This window comes from Takifugu rubripes, chromosome 5 (assembly GCF_901000725.2).
Source record: "Takifugu rubripes chromosome 5, fTakRub1.2, whole genome shotgun sequence".
NCBI classification, from domain to species: Eukaryota; Metazoa; Chordata; class Actinopteri; order Tetraodontiformes; family Tetraodontidae; genus Takifugu; species Takifugu rubripes.
This window is the reverse complement of record NC_042289.1, coordinates 9,792,928-9,805,037: the sequence shown is the minus strand read 5'-3', so window position 1 is coordinate 9,805,037 and position 12,110 is coordinate 9,792,928. Positions and strand designations below refer to the sequence as shown.

Genomic DNA, 12,110 nt, shown 5'->3' with positions numbered 1-12,110 from the left:
TTTCTTCCTGCTGTTATGAGTGTGACAAAATGGCAAATGACAAAATATGTGTTTATGAGTATCTGTGTGTGTGTGTGTGTGTGTGTGTTAGCTGAAGAGACCCTGAAACCTTAATGGATTCCTGCGGAGTGAAGGACAATCGTAGCCCACAGCCAGTCCAGTCTTATCCTCGGCTCAGCTCAGCTCAGAGCCCACCAGCTCCAGGCTGTCTGGCTGACACACACCACAAACACACGTTGTCTCAAGCACACTGACAGGCACACACACTCACACAAACACTCATTCCACAGTTATTTATGAATATGCTCTTATAAACATTTAAAATGATGTGAGAGGTGCAGCATCTGTTTACATGATGAATCCCTCCTTAAACTGGAACTTAATGCACTAAATATATGCTCACCTGGGCAGGTGCATGGAAAAAAAATAACTTTAAGTTATTGTCAGTCAATAAAAATCCAAATCTTTATTTTTCCCGTCACGCTGCGATCTATATTACATCAGTCAAGTTAATGCTGTTGTAGCATTGGTCCACAGTTTAAGTGGACAAAATGTGATTATGCCCAGAGGCCTGGTTTACATTTCCACTCCTTTTGGCTCTCTGTGGGTAATTGTTGACCAGCTGCACCCTTCTTACACTGCAGGGCGGTCAGAAACAAGGACACACACTGACACAACGCAATGGTATCCCACGGAGACACCACAACTCTCTGCATCTGTGTGAGGCATGAGTAAATGTAAATATACACATTTGCCTACATGGTAAACACGGCTCTGTAATAATTTGCTTGGGTGGTGTTTTTGCATGTGGATTTGTTTGACTGCCCTTGCCTGTTGTCGGGAACTCAGTATTTTAATTAGTATGCATTTTTGAAAGCACGGCTTTGTGATTTGGCAGTGGAACTACATTCCGGCAAGGCATAAAAGATTTCAAATCTGTCTGTACAAGTAATTCAGCCTTAATGGCACTCGTTACACAACTGAACTCAAATCCCTCCTGAATAAATGGATGGCACTGAGAAATATGAGCAAGTCCAGTGGCAGTGAATCACATAGCACGTCTCTGCGCTGCACGACTGTAAAGACTGGCATTGACATTGACCCAGATGTGCACTCCATCTGAATAGACAGTGGCTGAAACCTTACCAAGCCTTGGTCTGCATCAGGAAACACAAACAGCAGGGGTGGATAGGGACTGATCTGCTGCCCTTGACTCGTCTAACGTACTGCCCCTGTTGCAGGGTCAAGACAACATGCTCTCTGCATCGAGACCTTTTGATGCTGCAGTTTCCAAAGCCCTCACTTTTATCATTATTTAATTCATCGTTTATTTATCATCATTTGAGGATGAATCACGAAGGGCCTTTTACTTCACATCCAGGCGCAAGCAAACTGCAACTCACAGCTGTTGGCAGAAGACTCCCAAAATGTTCTTTAACTCAGCAGAAAACTTTACTCAGAGCATTTTGCCATGTTTCCAATGTTTCAAATGAAGTTGGCAGCCATGTTGTTTGGTTATTTTCTTTGCGAGCTGGATGTGCCGGCAGCAGAAAAGGCCTGTGCACATGAAGAGAGCTGGAGAGGGAAGGAGTGCTTCTCTTGGCTCCTCTTTGCAGTCCTCTTTCCAGCCTCTCAGCCAGGCTGAGTGATTAACCCTGGACACGAGGCTCGCCCTACTGACCCGTCTCCACACAGATCATTGCTGCTTTCCAGAGCAAATCATTGATGAGCTTCTTAGACTCTGATGAACAATAATACAAGTATGGAAACTCCAGAGGTGATCTGGAATTTCAAATTACGGAAGCAAAAAGGGGCCAACAGTTTTTTTTTTTACTTACTATAGATGATCTCAGCAATTGTTAAAGCACACTGCTATTAACATAAATGGTTGGTTTGAATAAAAAATGATGTTATCTTATTGCGGTTTCTCCCCATTTCACAATCAGACAAAAAGAACCACTTCCACTCCTGGTTTTGTCAGCTAATATGCAATATTTACAGTGTGATCCAGTAATAAATTGCCCACTTAAAGCACTAAAGTTTATTGAATTGTCTATAATATCCACCTCTCTTCTTTCCTCTCTCCACTCCAGCTCTGAGCCGGTCAATGATGCCCTTTGGCTTAATGCGGCGAGAGCTTGCATGTGAAGGCTACCCGATCGAGCTGAGATGTCCTGGAAGCGACGTCATCATGGTAGAGACAGCCAACTACGGCCGCACAGATGACAAGATCTGTGATGCAGATCCGTTCCAGATGGAGAACGTTCAGTGCTACCTGCCAGACGCATTCAAAATTATGTCACAAAGGTAACTTTTAGCTTTTTAGAGCTCATGTCTGGCAGATGTTATTGTCTTAAAAGCACATTATTTCTGAAATGAATTCATCTCAAACACTGTTCCTGTAACTCCTCTCAGTGTTTTGTATTCAGCATTTGCTTTCTCAAGCTTAAATCAATGGAATCTCTTTCTCGGCAATCTATCATCTGTGTAATGGAAGCTCAAGGAATAATCTTGGGAACAGAGTGCGAGAGGATGAAGAAATAGCATGGGATGAAGAAGAGCTTTCAGGGGTTAAGAAGAGCCGGAAGGCAACTAAAATGATGAGAAGAATAATAGAGGGGGCGCATAAATGTGCAGCATGAATGTATTGGGAGAATGAACAAGGAGAAATCCTAAAATCACGGTAGAAAGGGAAAATTAGTGAGTGTATGTCCCGTGCACACGTGCGTCTGTGCTCCGCAGGGTCTCGGAACTCGGAATGCAGAGTGTCCGCGGCAACAAATTTCAGACGTACTCTCAATCTTGTAACTGCTGGGATGGGGCGATTATCAGAAAACGGATAGATGGACGTAGGTCTTGTATGACGTCCTCCCCCGTGTGATCAAGAGTATTTGACACCCCCCCCCACTTCATCCTTACATGTTGTCTCACCTCTAATTGCTCCCACTCAGAGTAACCCAGGAGAGGAGGCTTTTACGTCATTCACCCATTCTCTTACCACGCACGCACGCACACACACACGCGCACACACACACACACACACAGACACACACACACCAAATTCCCAGCAACCCCCGGGTGCAGCTGTCACATGATCTAGTCTAGTGTGAAATTACTCTCCTCTGTATTATTCTCTCCATCTTTCAGAGCCTGAAGATATTTTTTTGAAACCACTCCTCTTTGTCTTTCTTACTAAGGCACTTGTCATTTTTTATCGCTTACTTCCTTCCTTCCCTCTCTCTCCTCTGCTTGTTTCCTCCTTCAGGTGTAATAACCGCACGCAGTGTGTGGTCGTAGCCGGGTCTGACGTGTTTCCAGACCCATGCCCGGGGACCTACAAGTATCTGGAGATCCAGTATGAGTGTGTCCCCTACAGTGAGTACCAACAGTGTCACCTGTTCTCGCCTCCAGTCCCAGTCATCCATTTATTGCCTGTTTCACATCCCTCCTCTTACCCTCCCCGAGTGCACATGAACATCCCACCCACTTTTGAAGTCTCGCAACAACAACAAAAATCTCCACCCAATGACATCTATGCACTTTCTTTCTGGATTTTTCAACACAAGTAAAACATTAGAGCTACCCCGAAGTAGCATTCTTCTTTCTCTCCATCTCTCTTCACTTATTTTTTTTTCATGTACACTTCCATGGCACAGACACACCTGCACACTGCAACAACAAGCTCTAAACTGTTTGGGCTTTTTTTTGCCACTGACAGAGCAATGCACCAACAGCTGAGAGGGATTTTCACATGGGAGAAGGTGCTTCACAAACACATGGTCCGATAAGCACTGCACTCCCATTGCAAATGCAAGGCCAGCCTTTATTGGCAATCACAGAGGTGTAGCACTTTCCCTGCCCCATACGCCCACCCATACCTACCCGCACCTACACACACAAGCACAATGATTGACCCAGGGGCATGCCACTGCCTTTATCTGGTACCAAACACCTTTGCTATCCCTCTGATTTCCAATAAAAATTAAAATTGGGTGCAGTGAGATTTGGAGGCAGGGGTCATTGTGAGTATGCTGCACCACAACAGCAATGTTAATGCAAACAGCAAAGGGCTTAGGTTTGACCATGTGACCTGGAATGCCACACATTTAAGCATCCTCATGGAAACAGCTAACTGCTCAAGGGTTTCACTGGTGTGACACTCGCACACACTCACAAAATGGAGAAAGGAACAAGGACAGATCAGTTTTGGGGTTGGGGGTTCTGGTTTGACCCTTGTTCATGTGAAAATCTCTGCTCAGTCTCCTCCCTCTCATGTTATTACTCTCAGCTTTGAGGGTTAGTGGTTTGGATCTTTGGGTACGCAGGCTTTCTCGTTGTCTGGGACTTGGTGTGATTCTTTTTTCTTCAGGGTCGGAGCTGGCCAGTCACAGATCGGATCTGATCACACCTCGATGCCAGAATATTAACTTACTTTTCTCCATTTCTCCTTTCCCTGACCTACTTCCTTCTCAGTCTCAGGTTTCAGGTTTCACACAAAGGTCTCACCTCTTCACCACTCTCTTTGTGTCTACTACTTGTTCCTATTTGCCACTTTTTAGAAATACACACCTGCAATTATTCTTATTGATCTCTACAGTATGTTCTCGGGAAATACTGCCTTTTTACACAACAAATATTCTTATGTGGGGGGAAAAACTCCACCTCTCTCTTTTCCATCAACTCTGCTCAGTGGCTTTTGAGCAGCTATAGTGAGTCAGGTCACAGGCACAGTCACAGATTAGTGGTATCAGGAATATTAGAGATTATACATAAATGGCAGTAAAGTTGTTGCTCTCCACCTGTATTTCAATCAGTATTTGCAGTCAGATTGACCTTCTCCATTCATATAAGTACAATTGTTAGTCCTCTACTTGGTATGGGCTGTAATTTGTAATGTGCCATTTTAAGTTCTATGTGACTCTTAATGAACGATTGTAACCAAAGATTTCTTTTTTCCTACAGTGCAATAGGGCACATTCTCTCTCCACATACCAATTTAATTAAATATATGCTGAATTGTATTTTTTCCCTCCTCCTGCACTTCAGAAAAAAAAACCACAACGATGTTTCTAAAATATTAGAAAATTGGAAGCTGATCCCTGTTTGAGGTGACAAAGAATAGCTTGTTATTCTTGTCCTGCTGCTCTCCTCTGCTGTGGAAACCAGATCACTCCTTCCAATCTCACACACTTGTATAGAAAAGGAAATGGGTTTGGATGTGAGAGCTCATCCTGTTGCTTGCCCCTGTTCATTTGCCATCATTAGACAGAATAAATATAACCTGACACGTTCAGTCTCAGAACTGTAACAGTCACAGACGCACCACACTCCACTCATCATGGCCACATTTAATTACCAGGATAGCGGGTGTGTTGCTCTTTTCAGTTCTGGCCCAGTGGAGATTTGTTGAGATTAATTGAATTTGATGTCTCTAATCGCTCTGGTGATGTCCCATTATTTTCATCTGGATAGGAATGCCGGTCACTCTGGCATCACCTGAGGCATGTCCACATGAAAAGGTGAATCTAGATTGATGTTAAATAACCATAACATGTAATAACAGGGGAGATTCTGTAACGTCATGTGGATTCTTTGTCATTTTACCAGTCACAAAGCCAGCAAAGTGGCAGCTGGAGCACAGCTGATATAGAACACTTCTCATATACACACATGCATAAATTGTATCTGTGGATAGTAAAATACAACCAATAAAATGTCAAATCATATCTGATTGAGCATAAAACAAAAAATAAACCTTGAAAGGTCCTTACTGTCACCTATGATTAATGTTGCCAGGCTTTATAGAGGAAAATAAACCTGCTCAGATTCCATTAGGGGACCACAGATCCAAGCACGTTGGACGGTAGTCCTAACTGTGCAAGGGAAACTAGCAGGATCTCATTATTTAGTGACGATCATAAAGGGCTAATGTTCTGAATTTAAGCCATCCATATTAGCAACACTAGATCAGTTCAATCACTGATGTTCCTCTGCTCCTTCTATAGCTGTGATTTCAGGTGGTAATGTGTAAAACAAGTAACAGAAGAGCCATTTTATCTCCCCACACTGTCTCAAATCACATGGCTTTAATAGCGTGTTAATACGATAGAATCATCACATTCCAACAGTGATCACAAGTTTTCATATGAGATCATATTTTATAAAAAATGTAAGAAGAGGGTAAATCAAAAACCAAAAATCTGAGGGGACAAAACTGAAAAGACGCAAGGACACAGTAACTCTCAGAATCTTTAGGCAGAATTTGTCGTCCAACTGCTCTCTGAACAGTAAATGTGTGTAGATGCAGGGTGTGTATTTGTGTGTTCTGCAGCTGTATTCATTAGTGTGGGAGTAATTGATAGGGTTGTCTAGAGTGCTGAGCAGAGTGATTAAGAGGAGAGAGGGCAGGGGCTTATTTCTCAAAAGGCCCCTGAAAAAGAATTGCTGAATGAATCAGACAAACAACTAAGGTGGCTCTAAAATAAGCAGCTCGCTGTGAGGACACATTTGATGAGTTTCTGTCTCTTTTCTCCGTGTTTGTGTTTGTCTATGTGATGATTGGTGTCTTAACTCAGTGTCTCTTTTTCAGGGAAGCTCAGATCACAATAAATGGAGGCAGCAGAAGTCTTAGACCTTCCCCGTTCTCCTTTCTGCAGCAACGAAGGCGGCCATTTTCTCCTTCCATTCCTCACCCTCTTCATAACATTGCTCTGCACAACACACATCTTCCTCTTCATTTTTTTTTACCCTCACACCAGACTGAGGTTTTTGCTGATAAAATCCTTTTTCCCTCTTTGCTTTCTCAGGGGTTACGGCTCTAGATGCTCTCTGGTAGCTCCCTTATTCCCTAAGCTCGGTGTTAGTGATTGCACTCGCAGTTGGCGATTATGCAATGCCCTACCACAACTCGACAGGACACACATTTGCCATATTTACCCCTTGGCTGAATGTGGCTACCATTCCCCTGGTCTTCAGCGATGTTGTTTGTCCAGTTTGATCTTGGCTTAAGATGATAAATTATCAGCGTTCAATGCTGCCTGTGCTGTACTGCTGCCAAGATGCTAAACCGTCCCCCACACATATCAGGCCACGATCTGCTCCCCCTCTCCCAGTGCTTGCCATTTGTCTAGTTCTTTCTCCTGCTCCTTTTATTTCCTTTTTGTCTCTGACACCCAGTTATCTAAGGTATCAATTTCCAGAGTTCCCCTGGCAAAACAGACCTCCTACGACACATGAGACAATCGCAGCCACAGCGGGAATTCACCAGCCATGTGCCTTTTGACACGTCCCCGCCCAGAGACATGACGATCCACATGCACACTTCCTGGGCTTTAGTAAACGGAGAGAAAAGACTTGTGCCAGGGATGTAATGTGCAAAGTGGAGCTTGAATCCCTTCTAGTTTCCATCGAGTCCCAGCTGTTCATAAATCTCCCTAAGCATGGCAGTGCCACGGGCATCAAGTGTGCCTCACCTGTTTTATGTCAGCGGAGATTATGGTGTGACTCAACACAGCATCCTGTTTATGTAAACGTGCTGAGCTATTACTCCCCTATCTCTTTTACTCGAAACCGTTTCTTGCTGTGGCTCCACTCCATTCGTTTTTTTGATGAGCTCCCTTTGATGGTTACACATCGAGCGGCATGACTCCCTAAATAGGACAAAGCTTAAAGGTTAAGTAAATTTTCTTGATCAAGGAATAGTTCTCATGCAGTTTTAGTGGAACATAGTGAAGGAGAAGGATCCCATGACCCCTACAACGAGCTGCAGAGACAGCTTAATTACCACCAACCCCCCCCACCCCCCCCCCACCCCCATGCCTCCATGTATTTCTCCATTATTCTCAACCTTTTTTTCCACAGAGATGAAGTGGATGGCAGTGAAAAGAATTCTTCTCACCAGTCCTCTCTCTAGCAGGTTCCTGGAGCCGGGCCTGAGGGAAAGTGGGAAGGAGGAAGGGGTGGAGTGGGGGGTGGGGGGGTGAGTGTATGTGGTTATGGGTGAACTGTTGTTTGGGGATTATTGAAAAAGTTAAAACGAAACAGAAATGGATTCAAACCTAAGTCAGGCCATCCCCCCTCCTCATTTTCCATTAGAGCCATCCTTTCTCTGAGTAGCCAACCATAACACAGACAGATAAGTTGCTATATGAAAAGAGAGAGAGGAAGGACATTTTATTTAATCTCAATTTTCTCTTTTTTCTTGCACCTGTTTTTCTTTGATTCTCTTTATTTCCCCTTCTCTCCTTCTCTACCTTGCTGTCTTACTCTTATCTCTCTATCTCCTTCTTTTCCCTTTTCCGATGCTTGAATAGAAGTGGATCAAAAAGGTAAAGACCAAAATGAACATAACAACCACAGCTCGCCCCTTCCTCCCTTCCTCTCCTCCTCCTTTGTCTCCCTTCCTCCCCCCATACCCCTAACCCTTAACCCAGCACCTTGTGTAGTGGTCATGTTTGATGTCGATATCCCTCCTTTTCTCTCTTGTTTTCTAATCGCCTTCTCTGCCCGTCTCTTTCTACCTCTCTTTCAACTATAACCAAAACTCTGAAATCCTTCTAGATTTTGTTCTTGGTTCTGATGCCTGAATTTGACCAACACACACACACACACACACACACGCGCACGCACACACACACACGCGCACGCACACACACAAACACACACACACACACGCCGCACTAAGGATTTATTAGAGGTGTGAGTGGAGTGATAGATGATGAGTTACCTCCATTCTTTTTCTGAGTAAGACTACACCATCTTCACAGCATAGTACTAAGAAGTGTTTTCATATCATCCCATAGAAGCTAAGAGGTCTGCTGTCCATCTAACTCCTCTTCATCACACCATTACATCAACCAAAGATGTGATAATTAACACCAGTCAATACAACACTCCATTCATTTTGCTTCTTCACTTTACAGTATCTGTCCCTCCAGATATAAGAAAAAACACCTCTCTCGTTCTGTGCTCTTCAGCTCCTCCTTTCCTCCATACTCCATATCTCTTTTCTTCTGTTTTTGAGTTTCTCAGGACTGGTTCAGCGTTTATTGCTGCTGTAATCTCAAAGCAAACATTGTGTTCCAACAGCTCAGCAACGGGCTACATTGCTCCCAGAAACATTTTTACAGCGGTCCATTTTTAGGTGTGTCACTGTCCTTTTTTCTTTTGATTCTTTAATGAACTTCACACTTCCATTTAACTCATTTTCTTTCACTGTGTGTTTACTTTTCTTCCTTGTTTTTCCTCTGCTGTGTTTCTCTCACCTCACGCGGATTGGTTTATCTCTCAGATCACATCTGGCCATCACTGCTGCAGGCTCTTTTGAACATCTCTTATCCTTCTCCTCCCTCTCTTCTCTTTCCATTCTCCTTTTCCATTTTGCCACTTCGATGCCTCTGTTTTCTTTGAGGCACAAGCAATCAGCTTGTGCCGCTCTGTACCCACCAAAATTAGTCAATTCCAAGGGAAGGGGTGAGGAGAGGTGTGAATGATGATGGGAGGTGTGAGTCCTGTAAGGATGGATCCAGCCTCCTGGAATGTTGTCTCAGATACAGCAGGGTGTCCCCACAAGCACCCTTAAAGAGCTCCAATCAGTATGGCTAGGCACTTGAATCACTAGTCTCTTCCTGAGACCTGGCCCATATCAGGGGTCACACTGAAAATCAGGCAGCTTCCCAGTGAGCTTCAACTTCTTCTCTATAGCCTTGCTCAGCCACCCATCTGTCCTATCTACCTGTCATATGTCACGACCTCTGGAGGATATAACCTGTATACAGGTTACAAACTGGTTTACGGATTCCTTTGTAGATGTGTCCATTACTTTTGTTTACCACTGAACATTGTCACATTTTGTTCCCAACACAAGATGATATTTTATTTTCCTCCATGTGTGCTTTGAAATAACAAGCTAAAAAGCAACCATCTTCATCTCTGTCCTCTTCTTGCCTTACCCATATAGTCATTATCATTTACTACTCTTCCTCCAACCAACACGAAGATGAATCCCTCTGTCCTCTGTCTGTGCTCCTGCCATTTCCCACTTTAATCCATCTACCCACTTCTGCCAAATACACTTCTCCTTTGTACATGGCAGAATTAACATTCCAGATTTATGTTTTGTTAATTAACCCTCATTAATTGATCAGCTAATCGACTAATTTGCATTTGGATGATGTGCAGTATGCATTGATGAAGTAGAGCTTGAATGATTTTTCCTGCACATTGTCCGCCTGCTCTTTATACGTGTCCCATTTCTCTCTGTCTCTTTTTTCCACCTGTTTCAATGATAAATTAACCCGAGTACGTTACACACTGGGCTGCATTATTTACTGTTGACAAGCACAAGCAGGCATACATTTCCAGTTGATCGCATCCAAAGCAAAATATTCTAGCTAATATTCTAGCTATATATATATATATAAAACTCCTATATGACAGGGAGCCTTCGAGGCCAAAACTGTTTGCTCACAAAAATTAGCACCTAACTTAATAAAATTTGCATGGATAATTGGGAAATTGGTGTAATGTGACAGGAAATGCTCCAAAAAAAATACTGGAAATAGATAATTGGGAAAGTGCTTGCTATAAACACGACAATTTAGGTGACATTAGCTAATTACAGATGACCTGCCACACTCAGTTACAGTCATGTGGCGAGGACAGTGCAGACAGCATATTCAGTGAAGCATTCATAGAGAAAAGTCTGAGGACTGCCTGCATATACAGGCGTCCTACATTATTATTCCTAAAGAACAGAATGCTCAGTGAGAAGCACAGTTGGCCATGAATATAAAGCACAACTTCTGGTTTCAGGAGCGTTCTTGGCCTAATTTCGTTAGGGAAGAAGGACAGTAACATGCAAAACGATGGCAAAATTTGCTAGGCTAATATTCCAGCCATGCAGGGAGACTTAGCGACTGTCCATGAGCTACAGTAATTGTTCAGAGCAGGATTTGTCCCTTTTTGGCTACTATATCGGCTTCCTGTATGCTCAGCAGCCATGTCTTGACCAATTTTCCCAACACTCAGCTTCAACTGCACTCCCAGTTTGATACACTTTCTTTTTCTTTTTTTTTAATGGATACTATCAGTTCATTGACAGGTGTTGGTCTCAGTGAAGGGTATTCTCTGGGGTGAATGTTTTGGTTGAAAATCTGCCAGTTTGACACCTGCCTCATCCACTTGACAGTTTGTTCTTGTGTGCATTGCCAGAGTTTGTGTGTCCTGAGGGTATATGTCTGCGTGTATATGTCTGTGAACTGTATTGTTTATTTTTCTTCCATGATTTGACCCCTTATAGTGTTGAGGAAGCGGAAACACACTGGGAGCCTCTCCATTTTCTTCCATATTTCTTTCTTCTTAATGTCACTATGTCACTTCCAAACAGATTAACTCACTCCGAATTCTCATTTCACAGGAAATAACCTACTTAATCTATATTACTATACTCCTCTTTCCCTTCTTGTTTGCACTCACAGACCACACATCCCTGCAGATGCTTTCCTCGCTTTTCCTTCAGTCCTTCCTCAGTCTGTCTGAGCTGCACACATGCATACCTACACACAACAGGCTCATATCCTCACAGGAAATACATGCCAAGAAATGCTTTTAGTTGGGGAAGCCCTGCACACTTATGCTTATAAGTGTACGCTTGTTAGCTGCCCAGAGGACAAGAGGGTCTATTCCACTCTAGGCTGCCCCCTGCTGCCGAAATGCTGTACCAGCCAATAACAGGTGTGGTATTCAATTATAGCAGCTTGTGCTCAGCAGTGATTCCTGAGAACTGGCTGTGACAGGGGACTGGGCAAAGGCCTGGGGTAACATAACTCTGAGACCCCTGTAGTATGTAAAAGATTCAATTAAAAAAGAAGTCCATAAGGCAGCACATCTGGACATCTGACAACCACTGACAGGTGGTTTTTAGATAATCAAAGTTGTGTAACACCCATCACCACGACGCTGTCACATCAAACAGTAGAACATCATGGATTGCAGGAGACAACCAAGATGAAAAGTTTAAAATTAGCTCCAAGCTGTCAGCGCTCTCTTTTAATTGTATTACCAGTCGATCACAAATTGCTGCTATAGACAGTAATGGGAGAGACAGCATA

At 43.4% G+C, this 12,110-nt stretch overlaps 1 protein-coding gene and 1 long non-coding RNA gene across 3 annotated transcripts in view; one reads left to right on the top strand and one right to left on the bottom strand.

Annotated features, from left to right (window-relative positions):
• Positions 1–12,110, top strand: part of adgrl1a (adhesion G protein-coupled receptor L1a) — a 76,477-nt gene that overhangs the window by 38,742 nt on the left and 25,625 nt on the right. Inside the window, exons 3-5 of one of the 2 annotated variants that reach the window (XM_029836342.1) lie at positions 2,094–2,307; positions 3,266–3,375; positions 8,313–8,327. In XM_029836342.1, the coding sequence (XP_029692202.1) occupies positions 2,094–2,307; positions 3,266–3,375; positions 8,313–8,327 (339 nt within the window). The remainder of the gene's footprint in view (positions 1–2,093; positions 2,308–3,265; positions 3,376–8,312; positions 8,328–12,110) is intronic. The other variant, XM_011604074.2, reaches the window with a different exon arrangement.
• The window catches only part of LOC115249866 (uncharacterized), a 47,099-nt gene that overhangs the window by 21,238 nt on the left and 13,751 nt on the right, over positions 1–12,110 (bottom strand). The window lies entirely within an intron of this gene.